Source organism: Zootermopsis nevadensis, unplaced genomic scaffold (genome assembly GCF_977971745.1).
Source record: "Zootermopsis nevadensis isolate Lab colony 2312 unplaced genomic scaffold, Znev_1.0 Znev_ptg000015l, whole genome shotgun sequence".
Taxonomy (NCBI): Eukaryota; Metazoa; Arthropoda; class Insecta; order Blattodea; family Termopsidae; genus Zootermopsis; species Zootermopsis nevadensis.
Window position 1 is genome coordinate 723,280 of NW_028259147.1, and position 16,982 is coordinate 740,261.

A 16,982-nucleotide genomic window follows, 5' to 3' on the forward strand; every position below is an offset into this window, starting at 1 on the left:
GGACTATGTTCTATGGTGCAGGATGGTTTGTTTTTATATAAAATACCTGAGAGTCTGTTGAGCTAATCTCTGAAGGCTTCTCAGTGACGCTACTATCATCAGGATTCTCATCATAACCCTTCAGACTCTCCTCATCACTATGGTATGCAACAGAGGCTGGAGAAGGGCGTGGGGGTGATTTGCCAAGCATAGGAGGACCTGGCGGCTGGTGGTGACCCAAAGATTTGCGCCCCAGAGTGCTGCGCTTCCCTAACGTTCCACAGCCCCCCGCACTCATAACCGGGGCTCCTGCCCTACGAGAACGGTACAACTCCAGTGCCAGCTCCTGTCTGTCATCAATATCCATCGCCATTGACTCCTCTAATGTCTTCTGTGCTTCTTCTGTGATACCAACATAAAAACATTAAATTATTAAATAAGAAACTTTCTCCTTCAGTACCTTCATAAGCCAATAGATGTACTAACAAAATGTGTGAAATGAAAAAGGTCCATAGCAGAGATAATTACATAACAATCATAACAACTGCCACATTTAATAAACAGTTCATAATAATAACTGCATTACAGGCAGAGTAATAATTTGAAGATGGTTGTCTTCCGGGTTGTTGCACCGTGTAGCATGGTAGAAGTGTACCGACTTTTCAGAGGTCCTTGCTGCCTCAGTCATCACCCTGATCTTGCAGCCGAGACCTCCGAAATGTAGGTAAACTTCTAGCATACCACACAGTGCAATAACCCAGAAGACAACCAATCTTCAAACTCACTGCCATGAAAACCTCAAACACTAAAGAGCGATGGCTTACACAGTATGAGGTGACAGATTTTTATCACAACTGGTGAAGGATGCATCATTTATAATTTAGTTCAATTAATGTCAGGTCTTTGGACTAATTCATTATGCACTAAAACAGGATAATTAATTATACATGGTACAGATCAGTGATGAAAAGTAAATGTTATAATGTGGATACAAGTATGTAACATAATAATATTAAAGATAAGCAGAAAGCTTTATCATGTCTCTTAACATCACATTAACCTTCTGCAACCCACAATCCAGTCCATGTGTGGACTGAATCCTACAGAACAATGGACTGCAAGACTCGTTTAAAAGAAGAAGAAACATCACAAAAAAATTACTCACGTTTATATTTATAGCTTTTGCTCTTTACACACAAAACAGCAATAATCATGATGATTATAATGATTGATCCAGCTGCTAATGCTACCATAAACCATGTCTGACGGTAAAATGGCTTCTGTTGAAGGTAACCATACTCTAGATACAGCTTGGATGGTGTAAGAACCTAGAGGAATGAAAGAATATTTACTGGCCACAAACAAGCACAAATGGACATTAGGATTTTCAATTTCTTTCTTCACAGATGCATAGTAGAAGCTACTGAAACCTGTGAGTTTGCCAACACCGCACACTGATGACCAGACTATGTCAATTTCTTACTGGAAAAATTTCAAGTTTTCTGAATAAGGCATAAAAACTGTGAGCCAGTTTGATTCTGTAACCCACATGAAAATTTTGTTTCTCATACATCAGATTTACTAGTGTATTAGGGTCTTTGTTATACCCCACTATCTCCAAAATAAGAAAAGCTTTAACAACAGTTTCACAATGCAAAGAGATTAATTCTGATACAGTTGTCAAGTCAGAATCTCTGCTTGCTTACCAAACCTTCATACATAACATTACCAATGTACACACAAAAAAATTCTTAATACTTCCAAATTTCAAGGTACGAGCACAAATTTTCTAAATAGGCTGCCAGGTCATACTGCTGTAGTTAGTATATTTTCCACTGCAAGACGATGGCAGGGTACAGTCTGCTAAAGCATTTCGTATTCATTTCAAAACCAAAGGATGTGTCATTTAGATATGATGAAGTAAGGTTATGTGTAGTGGTGCAAGTAATTTTTGATTTTAATAGCGTGATACTTTAAACAAGCCCTTTAAAGCAGACAAAACAGTTATGGAAATATACAACATATTAAAATATGATTTTCAAAGGGATGAAGAGAGCTTGAACTTTTGAGTGGTTTACAAAGTTCAGAAGTGGAATGACCTCCAATGAAGATGCTGAACATTTAAGACATTTTTTTTACATTAATCAAAATTTTCAACAGCAATTTGCATTGCATAGCCAAACTCGGGGGGGACGAGGGGACAGCATGAAACAGGAGCAAAATACCTTACTCATATAGAAAAATATTCAGTCCATAAATTTGTTGTTCACACCCCACACATAAAATAAATACATTTCTGATATTATATGATGTTAACAATGATGAATCCGTTTATTGCAAAAGTATTTACCGCATCATCAGAATATGCTGGATAGCTGATACCATATTTGTTGTACGCAATAACACGGAAAGTGTAAGACGTAGATGGTAGGAGGTTCTGGTACGACACAGTGAACTCCTCCAAGAGACCGTTGTTGGTTCGTGTCACTATCTGCCATCTAGTGTCATCTGGAAGAGGGAGAGAATCGAAACGTTATGTGACCTGAGGTTAACAAGGCATTGAAAATGCCAGGCGTGATCTTCTGGGTGTAATATGCATTTAATAATGTGTGATAATTTTTGAATTCAAGCACAGTGAATCAAGTCTACAGCGATGACTGACATAAAATTAGAGAATGCAAAAGGTTAATATGCACTGAATCCTACTGTTCCTGGTTACACAAAACATTTTTCTTTAGTGTTCACACATTTCTAATTAACAACTACACAATTTACATTTTATAAAAGTGTTTACAGCTGCTACAAAGGCACAGAACATACTATTATCTACTCTAAATAATGTGTGGTTGTTTCCTGCTTCAGCAGAAATGCACTGTGGTGCAAATACTACATAAGATATGCAAAATAAGAAATCTAACCATGTGCCAAAATTAAGAAACAGAAAATATTCTGTGAAATTGGTTGTAATTATTCAGACATTTGTAAACTTAATACTCTATAATTTATTTACACTTCCCCTAGCAAATCATTATGAAAAAATAATTTACAGAGCACTATTTGTTACCATGAAACACGCCAAAGCACAAGTTTCTTTCATAAGCATCTCCCTACTAATTTTGGCGACCGACAGCAATTTCAAAACCTGCAATCAATACTCATTGCTAAAGTGACATCATATAGACATCTTTCATTTTAAATTTACCACAATCATGTAAGTGAAAACACTGATATTTACATTTTCATGCAACGCTATCAAAACGGAGTTTGTAAAACACATATAGTCTATTCACTAAAATAACACATACCAATACAAAATGCATGCTTTCTTTTCATGTATCAGAACTTATCACTTATGATAACAATATTCTAAATTTTCGGAAGAATACGTGATTCTATTTATGTGTTCTTATTCTTCAGGTATGCATAGACCTAAGAGGATCCTTGAAAGATAGGTTCTTCACCAATTACTGGAGCAGTGAACATTAAGTAGACACGTGATCAGACTATGACAGAATATGATAAATTGTTAGTCATACACGGTGAAAATACCATTCCCCAGCAGCATTCAAACCCGTAATCCTATATCTGACTCATGACCATGGGACGCTGTACTTTGACAACACCTTAAATCAATCACAGGTTTTGATATCACTGATAACATTCTACATAGAGCTTAAACATAGCAGACAGTCTACACAAGTGACCAAAGACACTTACAGAGTTGCCAGTCTTCTAAAGCTGTTAGGACAGAAAATGTTTTGTAATAGTAAAATATGAAACTGTTATTACTTACTGTAATGCTAATATAATTAACCTGTCCAGCGGCAATCACAAAATATTATGGTTAGTGTATCTTGAATCTAAATGGTTAAGATAAACATCTCATCATGAGATATTGTTAAGTATGAACCGCAGTTTGCACTTCATCAACGTTAGTAACCATATAACTGAAGCTGTTACCTTTTCTTTTACTCTGGATGTAATAACCAAGAATAGCCCCTTTTCCGGAAGGACCATTTTTCCAGCGCATGTCAACGCTGGACACAGACTTGCTCATCGCAAGATCTTTCGGTTTTGCGGGAGAACCGTCCTGTGGGCCTGTCGTCACATTTTCAGTAACTGCTGGCCCATAATCGATCGTTAATGCACGCACAGAGAATGTGTACGTCACTTCCTCTTCAAGAGTCTGTACAAGCAGACTAGTACCAGTCACTTTTTGTTTCACCTGTTTGCTAAAACCTGATAAAGAAACACACCTGCATATTAGTTTAATGAAAACCAGATACCATACACCAGCATTATACTAAAAACATATGTGACGAAAGCAATAAATATAACCTTAATCTGAACGTTAGTTAGCGACAACTTAAAAAGTATACAGCACTGTCAATTTCAAGGTTAATCTGGAATTATATTTCTGATACCAAAATCTGAAAAGCATTAAAAAGAAGGCACCTGCAAAAGTTTCATCATTACACATTACAAAAATAAAAATAAGAACATGACTGCTCTGTGTTATGACGAACCTAGACTACATGAATAGACCAACAGAAGCTAATCAAACCTACAATTTTTTAGAGACAAATATGTAAGTAATGTTTCTGTGAAAACCTCTAAAAGGCCACTATTGTTCCTTAAACATAATAAATATATATAGACAGTATAAAGTTAATTGGAAAATACATCAACAGACAATTCGGCTGAAAGCATTTTTAAAAAAGTCTGCTGCTTACCAGGATACGGAAAGAATAAAACAAATGATAAATACACATCATTATCATTGTTACTTATTCATGAATATTTCTTTACTTACGTTCATTTTGTTTGGCTGTTTCGTAACTAACGATGTAGCCGACTATTTCTCCATTTGGTTTCTTAGGTCGATCCCAAGACACAATCAGACCGCTCATTGTGATGTCAGAAAACCTCAGATTACTCGGAGGACCAGGTAAGCCCTGATGACAGAACAGTTTCACTGATTTCTATCCAAAATGACATCAGTCCAGTTCATACCCTGTCATAATTGTTTAATATCCATCTGACAAGTGCTCTTTTCTCTTCAGATTTTCTGAATAAAATTCTACACGTATTTCTCATCTCTCCCACGCATGCACACACATCTCACCCATCTCATTTTAATAATACAATGACTCAAACCAATCACCAGTATACTTGTATAATCCATGTGGATCGCCATTTCCGCACTTCTATGGGCATTATTAATTCCTCCGAGTCATTCGACAGTAAAGGGTGAATCTGGTTCCTAGCAGCACTGGTTAGCATACCTGTAAAGTCTTGATTGTTATGGGTGTAGACCTGGGGCCATCACCTGCCGGGTTAAACGCCAGTATCTGGATATGATATTCAGTGAATTTATCCAGGAACACCAGGTTGTGTGAATTATAAGAGGCTGGAACCACTTCCAGCTCTTCTTCAAGATGAGTATCTTCCTCATCCAGGGGTGAGTATGTAACGAGGTAAAAGATCTGTCACATGAAACACAAAGTTAATTAGAATATGAAAAGGTGCATCACATTTAACACATGATATTCTCTGCCATCACTCTACATTAAAACAAATATTAAATTATAGTGTGGGCTGGATTCATTTGTCTCAAGATGGTGGTGGTAATGAATCTTCATGTTTCACACGAAGTGGGTGTTTCCTGACCAGCTGAGAGATTATCAGCATCGTTAGAACTACGTGAAGTTAGTTAAATAAGAACTGGTCTTAAATTCTGTCCACATAAGAACAGATACATAATTAGGTTTTTGTGAATATGGTGATGAACCTTTGGGTTCCATAAGGAACGCAGGCTTTTGTTTGATAAGCTGAGTATACAATCGACTTTACAAAGAATTTCCTGCGCCATACAGCGAGTGGGTGACGGGGGGGGGATGCAGTAATACAATGAGCGCCCCCAAACCAAATTAAATTCCAGGTGAATGTATACATTTATTTACCTTGTAACCCAAGAGGTCGCCATTCTGCTGGCTCTGCTGTGGAGGCTTCCAATGCAGCCTCACCTCTGTGGACGAAACGGCTTCCCCTTCTACCGCTCGTGGTTCTCCTGTTGGCACAGCTTCACCCACGTACACTGCTGCAGGAGGGCTAGATGGTCCAGAACCTTGAGAGTTGAATGGGACAACCACAATGTCGTAGTTACAGTTGCGAGTCAGGTCCTTCAACACAACCTGGTTGGCCTGTTTTGTAACATTACAAACATGTGACCATCATTTTCTGAATATTACACATGTCCACACACAGTTTAATCACTAAATTAAAATGCTAAAATCTTTCAAAAAACATTAAAATGTCAAACCTTCTTACAAAATGTTGCAGTTATTTTTTTTATTACATAATTATGGTTACGTTTCAACGCTCTGTGTCCTGCATCTGTTCTGTGGATACACATTTGTACCGTCTCTATTGTTCTCATTTGTCCTAACATTAATGTCCAGTATTTGGAAGATATGGCGGTGCTGACCATGGTATAACATGAGCTCACCTCAGTACCCATCACATCTTCTTTGGGTGTAGATTGAACTGCTGTAGGGAACTTTTCAGAGCGATATTCAACCCGATATCCTCCTGTCTCGTGGTCACCACTCCAGTAAATCTTCTCTACAGCATCCCACTCTACCCTCACACTCGTTGTTGTGATTGGCACCACCTTGAGGCCAGTCACGCCTCTGCTCGGAGCTGCACAGTACAAGCAGCATTTCAGTTATTTGTGAGAAGTACGTTGTAGTTCCGCTATGGTGAAATCAGAAGGCCAACATTTCAAATCTTAGCAGCTAAAGGCAGTAGCTGCTGGGATTCTTTGATAGACGTAATGCTACCTAAAACTCATACGATCTCAGACCACATGAAGAAACCTCTAATTACGATAATCACGTAGTTCTAAATGTTCTATCAACTACTTTCACAGCTGCTTCCTTTGAAGTTCCTCTGCTTCAACCCAGGGATTAGGCAACTTGCCTATTTCGTCTCACCATAGTTCAGTGTTACACAGAATAATGTATAAAAACTGGAACTGATTCATCATTTTGTACACACGTGGCTTAAAATCTCCAATACTAATCCTAGACTTAATACATGAACAGAACTATATCCGACAGCGAAAGAAGAAAATAACTTTGGACACAAATTATCACTTGCATTCAAAGAATTCAAATTAATTCAATCAAATTTGGGATATGTTGTTTTGTATTTAGGTGGTATGTTGTTTAACTTCAAAGGTTAATATTTTTTTATGTATTCCTCAGCTTTACAACATAAATAAGGCTAACACAGCGCTACAGATACAATATATCTGCAACACTAGTTGTTTAAAAAAACATTTGAAATCCCTTCAAACAAATTAATACTTTAAACAGCCCTGATTTTTGCAACATAAATAATTTAGTGAATAACATAACATAACAATTACTTATATCATACAGATTTTTATAAGGTTATACCTGCAGGAAGTGTTCGTGCAACACCCGACTCTAAACTCCATCCACTGGGACCAATGTCATTGGTAGCCTGGATCCTAAACCGATAAGAAGTAAATGGCTTGAGGCTTGCCACTGTGTATGACATGACCTGAGGGTCGACTCGCTCTGGAACTGTCTGCCAGGGACCAGAACTTTCTGCGTATTGGACAGTGTAGTACCTGAATCACATAACATGCGACGTTTAAATCACAACCATTTATTCCACTGTACGCAACTATTAAATTATTTTTTATTTATTTAGTGTTCCATCCTTTTCTCGGACTGGGACCTGTTCATATATGTTCTTGGCAGATGATCCAGATGTGGTTTGCCATTGCCTTCTTCTGTGTGTGAATGGAGTAATTGTTGGGATGCCACGGAGGAAAACTCCGTGTTGCCTAGACCACGGCCTTGCCCAACACAAGTTATAAATTCGGGCACCGCCGGGAATCGAACCCGAGACCCCAGGATTACAAGGCCAGCGTTCTAACCGCTAGACCACCGTGGCGGAACTATTAAATATAAGAAATTAGACTTACAAAATCTCATACATTGCTTGTACATTACATAATTTGATATGTATTTATATTTATATCCTTCATACATAATAATATACAAAAATGTGAACTATTTGAGAAAAGGGTATAAAATTCAAAGAAATATTTTACACAAACTAAGAAATATGAATACACGGAACACAAGGAAATACAGCATCTTTCTTCTTCCGTCATCTCCAGTGCTCCAGGGATCACACGTACCTGAGAGGTGAGAAGCCATCACGACCTGGTGTCCAACTGAATGTAATCTGTTCACTCTGAACTTGGCTCGGACTAATCTGTGGCACAGACGGAGGTTGTGGTCGTTCACGATTATTTGTAGTAAACACAAGTGCTCTGGCTGTCTTCCCCCATCCTAAGCGGGTCTGAGCTGTGACAGAGAACATGTAGTATTGCTCCGACGATAGTTCCGTTGCCCTGTAAAGAAAAATATGATTTAATTTAATTAAAACTAAACTATATCACTTGAGAAAAGTACATATTGTTTTGGTCAGAAAACTTGATGTAAAGGACCACTTGGAAGAACAGATATATAAGAGAGGATAATATTAAAATGGATCTTAAAGATACAGGGTATTAGCTTCTCAAAAGGTCTCTGCTCCATGGCATTAGTTAACTGACTCCATGAGCAAAGTTTTTCTTAAAAAATAAACAAAGATGATCACCATTCAGAGAGCCAAAAAGATTCTGCTTGTTCTGTGGAACACGAGATGTCATTACCTAGTCAGTGAAATTCCACGTGTACAGAAATGTGGATGGAAGTGGAGACAAAACCAGAGACTCACAATCTGGAGCAAGTCCATAAAGTGTATCAGTTACGCACATACACACTTTTATATACAAAAGTGAAGTTTGTAAGATTTCACTTACCTGTATGTTCTGTCTGAGGGTGGAAACTCACGAGAAAAGTTGAGATTACTGTGCATACGTAAGTGATAGGTCACACGATACGCTAAAATTTCTCCATTTGGTTCATCTGGGACGTCCCATATAATGCGAGCAGTTGTAAACGATACATCTGGAAATGATACATTTGAAGGAGCTCCAGGAGCTGAAAATAAAATAAAATATTTAATATAAATTACTCAATCACAGTATGGAAAATTGAGAATTCTGCTTGAAAAACTAAACTGAGTACACATTCAACATTTTTCTTTTCAACAGTGAATATGAACACTAACCTTAAATGAGCGAATTCTGACACAAATTACTCGAAACTTTATATTACGAAACATTACACGGTGACATCGATGTATTTATTGTTTCAATACACCTGCTACTAAGAAAATAAATAATTAATTAATTTACCATCTTCAAAGGTCTGAACACGAACAGGGGGAGTGCTAAGGGCACCATCTCCCAAACGAGTGTAAGCCAAAACCTGGATGTGATATTGCACGTATTTCCGCAGTTCAGTAAGCGTCGTGGTCTGCGTTGCATTATTCGGAATGTCTTTGTACTGAAACATATAATATGAAATAATTATTACACAATTAATGCACACCAGTTTAAACCAACAACAAAACAAATGTATTCTTCAAATGGGATCCTTATTTAATATATTAATGTTTTATGACATCCTTACTTCCTACATCACAAATATGAAAGATCTTTATGGCAGAAAATAAAGATAATTAAGCAGATCTATTAAGACCACGTAACCTCGAGTGATGATTAGCTTCATCACACAATAACATTATATGTAGTGTAGTATCTGTACTGCTGATTGCGTTGCAAAAATTACATTTGTATCCACACTATAAAAAATATCAGAGGTAATAAAGAATTCAAAACTGTAAAAAAAAATATATAATGTATTTGAAAAATGGCTGAGTATACCTTTCCATATTCTAAAGAATAAATAAATTGCAGGTAGTGATTTTGAATGTGACTTGTACAGATTCAGTATCGCAAATAGCAAGCCAATTCTTCTATTTGATTAAAATTCAAAATATTATTCAAAGCTTCAGTTAGTTTTAGAAGCAATTCTAATACAGGTGTCGTAAACACTGAAATGACACTGCGGCTTACATTTTTCCTAATTTAAATTAAAATAGTTGGGAAATAAATATGAATGAAAAGAGGGGGGGGGTACAAAATGGAGAAAGGCGAGAAATAAGAAAAGAGCGTAAAACATACAAATATGAAACAAATAATTCCCCACTGAATTTCAATGGGCCTTCCCCACTAGAAATGAATATTCAGGAAATGATATTTATTTGTTCTCAGAACAAAGCTGGATGCTGAACTATGCATATCCCATGAATACAAAAAACAACATACCTGGAAGGGCAACCTTAGATTAGATCCATAATAGACTTTGAACCCTTCAATCTGCCCATTCTGATGTTCCCTAGGCACATCACCCCATTTCACTACAATTGTTGTAGAAGAAGTTGCATTTGCTTCTACACCCATTGGTCCAAATGATGGAACTGTAAGATACATAAAACAGTGTTCATGAGATGTAAAAACACAAAAAATAGTTAAAGAGTACACATGACTTGTAATGAAATCCAGCACAGCGCATTTTTAAAACGCAGGTACTTTTCTCCGGTTCAGTTTGTAATACGACATTTTGCAGGCGAAGTCAGGATAATTAATTTTTGGAGGGGCCCTTGCACTTACAGATGCAAGTTATGCGAAAACAAGTGATTTCTTACTGACCGAGAGAGAAGAAGCAATAAGCACCTCTGAAATGTACACGGTACAACTTCCCAGGAGATAATCGTCTTTAAACTCACCACCAAGAGGACATGAAATCTCACATACCGAATTCACGTGTGCGTTCCAGAGCTACAGGACTTGACTTTGAGCTGCCCACATCATTATATGCCTGTGTAATAATCTCATACTGGGTAAATTCTTCCAGATTCTCCAAGATGTGAGAATTAGCCGTATGGTCATCTATAGTCACGCTGCGCCACCTTCCACCACTTACTAAACCGCCTGCTTCTCGGTACGAGATGTTGTACCCTCGAGGGTTCCCAAACCACTCCACTTGCTGCAATGGCTGAAATGAAGCAAAAATTGACTGCAGGTAAGTATTTTTAATAATCATACAATCATTACTACGTACTCAAAATACAATTATGAAACATAAAAAATAAAATATATTAATGGGATATCCATGCTGGAAGATCAGTGATCATTCACTTCCGCCTGGTTCCACGATTAAGACAACCGCCCCCCTAATCCATCTTCGCAGTGTGGCGCTCAGATTACGCACAGGGAGAAATTTATTTTTAAATATCCAAGCAAAGGCCCACTAAGTACACTTACAATCCATCTCACGCGAAGTTCAGTGGCACTCATTGCACGGACTGTAACGTTATATGGGGGATGGGCTGGAGGTGCCTGGATGGTCTGAAACTCCTTGGTGGGCTCTGAAGGGGAAGAGGCTCCGACCACGTTGTTGGAAATTATCCGTAGCTTGTACAGCATAAATGGGACTAATCCAGTGACAGTCAGAGTTGTGGCATCTGGGTCCAACACCTCAAACACTGGGACCCAGGTCGCATTTCTTGCAGTCCGCGCCTGAAAACATCGTGACAGATAAGATTATGGGAGTACAGACTATAGCTTAGCCCTTAAGGAATCATTATGACTTATTTCAGTACATACAAATGTTTTCTCATTGATCTCAAACATAATTTTGGTTAACTACCTTCAAATAAATTGAATATTACATATCAGTTCATTACTCTACACTTCAATAACATCATCAGGTTTGCTACTGGGTTTTTAACATCTTAAAATTAATGTACAATCTGTAGCAGGTACAAACTTAGTGATTCTTTACCTCAACTATCCACTTAGTAATGGACGAATTCCCATCAAAGCCAGGTGTGAATTGCAGAACGACAGAAAACGCTTCAATATTAGTTACAGCTAAGCCAGTAGGTGGCTTTGGCAGAACTGGCTCAATGCCTGACTGTATGGTGGCTACACGTGCCGGGCCCAATCCCACAGCAGTTCGAGCGCTGACCTCAAACCGGTAATGCGTCGTTGCCTTAAAATGCACAGGATATATAAATAAAAATTAGGACAAACACAAAATACTAATTCTGTTCTGTTCTTACGAGACAGGCACCACCTACGCCATACATATTTCAGATCACAGTATCTGTAATGATCACTAAACTTCAGACATTCAATGTCGAGCAGTAAACACAAACTTAACCTATCTAAAATGCAACAAGGAATAAGAAGACTCCCATATTTGCTTCACATAACCACGATATTAAGAAGATCTGTACAAATAGTAAGTTCAACATCTTGTTTAGATGCAGAACAAAAATTGTTGAAACTGGCTGAGAAACTTTCTCACAAAGACACAACAGTAGAGGCTACAGTACATCTTACAACACAGTAAAGCACAATTTAAAATGTTTTCATTACACAGCATTAAATCATAGCCACTGATAAGTGGCCAATAAAAATTAACATCTGCACTACAAATAACTGTTACCATACCTGCAGATAATTAACCATGACGCTCAGGGTCTCAGACGTAAAATTCTCTTCTCTAAGTGTTTCTGGCTGATCTTTCACCATGTAAGTTAGCTGGTAGCCCAACAGAATACCATTGATCTGTTTCGGTTCACTCCATATCACTTTTACTGCACGATCGCTGATATCATCAAACTGAAGACTACCAACTTTGCCTGGGACTGTACACGATGAAAAATAAATCACATTAAATCATACACTGTGTTTGCTTCCCCCCTCCCCCATGAAACTTTTTACTAAACTAGAGCAGAGCGCTCCTTTCGGAGCTCCTCAGGGGGTTGGTGAAGTTTTTAAAACGCAACCAACTCCCCCTTGTTGGTTGAGTTTTACAATCATGTGTAAGAAACTAAGCCAACCCTCCCGAAAGGGGGGGTTAAAACACTTGACTAACCCCCCCTTTGGGGGGTTAGTCAAGTTTTTAAAACGCAACCCACCCCCTTTCAGGGGAGTTGGTTGCGTTTTAAAATCTTGAGTAAGAAACAAAACCAACCCCCTTGAATGGGGGGTTAAAACACTTGACCAACCTCCCTTCGGGGGGGTTGGTCAAGTGTTTAAAACGCAACTAACCCCCCCTTCACGGGGGTTAGTTTAGTGTCTTACTCAAGTCATTTGTATACTCGGCATTGTTGTGTTGGTACAACAATGCCAAGTAAACAAATATAACGTGATATTGTTTGATGACGTCATTTTTTGACGACAACGACAAATCACAAATTTTTATAGTAGATTTTTAATTTCAAAGGGGCAAACATACCCTAATAATGTAGGAGAACAGGGAGCTGATAAAGAGTGTTTTAACCAAGACAGAAAAATTTGCATAAAGAGGACTGCAATATTTTATATTGTTCACCAAATATTATTTGGGATGAGTGACACATGTAGCATATATGAAAGATAACAGAAATGCATATAAAATTTTTATGAAAAGGCCTGAGGGGTAGAGACCAATTGGAAGAATTAAGAATGTGAAAATATTCCCCACAATCTTATCTCTCTGTCTCCTAGAAGCATCCTTGATTCCCCTTTAATTCTGATAATCAATTCAACAACAAATATCAGCAAAATATAAATCTTCATACATGATTAAAATACACTGTAAACAAAATCTTACCATCCTCATTGGTTCTCACTTCAACGGGCTGACTTCGTATGCCATCGCCAGGATCAGTGAAGCACAGGACAGTGATATTGTAATCAGTAAACTTCTCAAGGTCAACCATAACCGCACTCTGCTCCGCTAATGGGTCTAGGAGACTAGGGGGCACCGTCATGGATCGTGCCTCTCTCTCTGCGGCCACTGGATCATCTGTGACAATGCGTTATGAATCGTCTCATAAGTGCATCATGAGTTCGTTATAGTATTCCCCGGAACCTATATAATTACTGCGGCAACTCCCAGAACACGACGTACATTAAAGTTACTACCGTACCCCGTGTTGGGTGTGCATTACTATGATTCTCATACCTTTCCAAGCTTGTAATTTGTATCCTTGGTTGATTCCATTAATCTTCTGAGGATCTGGCGGTTTCCACCAGACTTTCACTGCTGTGGAATTCAGTGGTTCTGCGCGAAGATTTACTGGCGGAGCCTCAGGAACTGGATCACAGACGGCACAATTACAACTAAGATCAGTGATGCATTACGGCTCTACGGATTCTGTTCTCTTTCATTACTCCAGCCCCAGACATTCACTTTTATCTTTTTGGGTTCAACATCTTCAATTTACACAGCTTTATTTTAATGTAACAAGTTGAAGAAGCAAAAAAAACAAATTAATATGTACAACCAGATGACAAATTATACAAAGAGGCTTACAATTACTTCGTTGTGTGTGTATGTGTTCTCACGCTTAATTTCAGGGCACTTTTTCATCTATTTCCAACACAACCCTACATACCTCCTTCCCTAGTTTTGATCTTCACTCCGTCACTGAAGACTCCAACGCCCATTTTATTATATGCAGCAATCTGAACCTCGTAGTCTTTCCACGTGATCAGTTCTTTAATTAAGTAGTTCCTCTGCGCCTGAAAATATGCAAGAAAGAATTCAGTTTTACCATTCCCATAATTTAGCTTCTTCTATATGGAACAATATAATTCTTAATTACAACTCACATACTCAAATTATTTCATCAAACTCCTGGACGGCAAATACAATACTTTTAGACCTGATCTGTGAAGAAAGGTATTGTACCTCATTCGTAATATTTCTGCTTGTCCAGGGACTCTCCATGTATCCATAGAGACGGTAACGTATGACATATCCCAAGATCTGACCATTCCTGTGTTCTTCCAGTGGGGGCTGCCACTGAGTGATGATTTCAGACGGTGATCTTGCCGACCCAACAAATCCCACTGGAGGACCAGATGGAGCTAAAGCAAACATAAAACCTCAGACACAATGGAAACATTTTAAACTAAAATATAAATAAGTCAATGCAATTTCTGCCATACCTTCTTGCGGCAAGGTGACGGCATTACTCGGTTCTGACGGCGAGCCTTCGCCAACGCTGTTGACAGCGCTCACGCGGAACTGGTAAGACGTAGCTGCCTTCAGACTGGTCAGCAGTACCGAGCGCTGTTGAGCAGACACATTGCTCAATTCAGTCACCCAGTTAGGAAGAGGATCGGCAATAGGGCCTGCCAACATAATTCAAACACGTGATTGGCAACAGTGTAGAAATCTGGAAGTCGTTAACAGCCAATATTTCACATAAAATAACAATCACAAAAAGAGTACTTTCCTACTTATTACATCAAGAATTCCTCATTTTTGATGTAACCATGGTTTCTTTCAAATGAATCCAAAGCAAAGCCCTTCCGTTCTAATAAAGTTAATGTGTAATATAGCGTGCTTTTTATACATTCTACAAATACTGAAATTTAGGTATCCAAATTCTTTTATATATACATACATACGTATGAAGTTGCTTGTACAAAGGATACAGTTTACATAAATGACTACGCAGCAATCATGTGACAGGTTTATACGATGTGGATTTGCTGCCAAAACTTCAGAAAAAGTGGGTTATTTCCTAAATTAACAAAGCTGTGTTGGTGAACCCGACGAAAGCATGAAAAATGATGCAAACTCACAGCATAAGGCCAGTGTTCAAACTGCACCACCATTTAACATATATCATTATTAATATGACGGAGTCTCTTTGTTCTGTGGTAAAATCTGTCACAAAGATGCCTTAAAAATTATTTTTATTTTACTGTTTTCAATCCAGTCTGAAAACTGGGCTCGCAACTATTACTACTAGCAGACATGCACACTAAACTTCAAATAAACGAGGAAGTGATACAAACAACACAATAAAGTGAAATTAGGACAAATAAATTTTTCATACATAATAAACATCGATGTTCCCATTTTTCAGCACGTGCGTGTTTGTATGCCATCTCATTTTCCTTGTTGTCTACACTTGTCTCTCGCTACTACGAGTACGCAACACATAACTAATTTTCCGTAAATGCAAAACGTTCCGGGCCGTGAGCATCCAAGTCTACAAATATCAAGCGCTACAACTATATTCAATATTACCTTTATTTTTGCACCATATAAATGTTTCTGTGAATAGAACAGAGAAGAAAAAAAATACATAAATATGTGTTACCTAGGTCAGACACCTCTCGGCGCTGCACAATGAACTTTAGAGTTGGACTATTGCCGTCAAAACCTGGTGTCCAGCTCACATTCACAGTCCTATGAGACACAGATTCCAAACGGGTAGCATGTACATTCACTGGGGAAAATGGAAGCTCGATAACACTAAGCCTGGCCGAACGAGTCTCATTTCCACCGGCGGACGCGACAGCACAGGAGTAGTCTCCGACGTCAGCCGCACGCACGGCCTGAATCTCTAACGTCCCGTCGCTCTGGATGGAGATACGGTGACTGTTTCCAGTATTCAGTGCCCTGAAAATCCACGTCGGATCAAGTATGTAACTGTTTGGGAATTCAACATAAAACTGACGTACGATACATTAAATATTCTTTACTTACTCATTGTTATGATACCAAGTGATGTCAAATGGAACAGTCGGATCATTTGATACTTTACACTGTAATGTTGCTGTGTGACCCAACAAAACTCGAGTATCAACAGGTGGTTGGATGATATGCGTTCTCACTGCCGTTAAACAGACAAAACACGATATCTTATGACTTATTTCAAATTATATGCATAAGCTCAATGTCAGTCTTCTCCGTTGTCACAAAACATAGTCTGGTAGAAACGTACTCATGTTTCTGAGGAGTTTGTTGCATCCATCGACAGAGCAATGACGTAGCAAGCACATCCAAAATGTCAGCAAAATCAGACTACATGTTGCTACAACGCAGAAGCCAGATACCTTCATATTCACAACTGTGAGAATCTGAAACCTTACTAAACCCAAACAATTCAAATACAAGTCCGCCTATGAGAATCTCAGTCACTGTCGATAT

At 38.3% G+C, this 16,982-nt stretch overlaps 1 protein-coding gene across 2 annotated transcripts in view; it reads right to left on the reverse strand.

Moving 5' to 3' along the window:
• Nucleotides 1-16,982, reverse strand: part of sdk (sidekick cell adhesion molecule) — a 61,946-nt gene that overhangs the window by 2,558 nt on the left and 42,406 nt on the right. Inside the window, exons 11-34 of one of the 2 annotated variants that reach the window (XM_087348974.1) lie at nt 16,539-16,665; nt 16,150-16,451; nt 14,984-15,169; nt 14,724-14,902; nt 14,428-14,554; nt 13,995-14,126; nt 13,641-13,835; nt 12,494-12,690; nt 11,820-12,029; nt 11,300-11,554; nt 10,790-11,030; nt 10,301-10,452; nt 9,326-9,476; nt 8,888-9,068; nt 8,219-8,434; nt 7,443-7,639; nt 6,488-6,681; nt 5,943-6,182; nt 5,265-5,465; nt 4,793-4,934; nt 3,940-4,218; nt 2,330-2,487; nt 1,145-1,307; nt 47-381 (exon numbers count right to left, since the gene is read on the reverse strand). In XM_087348974.1, coding sequence (XP_087205100.1) covers nt 47-381; nt 1,145-1,307; nt 2,330-2,487; nt 3,940-4,218; nt 4,793-4,934; nt 5,265-5,465; nt 5,943-6,182; nt 6,488-6,681; nt 7,443-7,639; nt 8,219-8,434; nt 8,888-9,068; nt 9,326-9,476; nt 10,301-10,452; nt 10,790-11,030; nt 11,300-11,554; nt 11,820-12,029; nt 12,494-12,690; nt 13,641-13,835; nt 13,995-14,126; nt 14,428-14,554; nt 14,724-14,902; nt 14,984-15,169; nt 16,150-16,451; nt 16,539-16,665 — 4,760 coding nt within the window. The remainder of the gene's footprint in view (nt 1-46; nt 382-1,144; nt 1,308-2,329; nt 2,488-3,939; nt 4,219-4,792; nt 4,935-5,264; nt 5,466-5,942; nt 6,183-6,487; nt 6,682-7,442; nt 7,640-8,218; nt 8,435-8,887; nt 9,069-9,325; nt 9,477-10,300; nt 10,453-10,789; nt 11,031-11,299; nt 11,555-11,819; nt 12,030-12,493; nt 12,691-13,640; nt 13,836-13,994; nt 14,127-14,427; nt 14,555-14,723; nt 14,903-14,983; nt 15,170-16,149; nt 16,452-16,538; nt 16,666-16,982) is intronic. The other variant, XM_087348975.1, reaches the window with a different exon arrangement.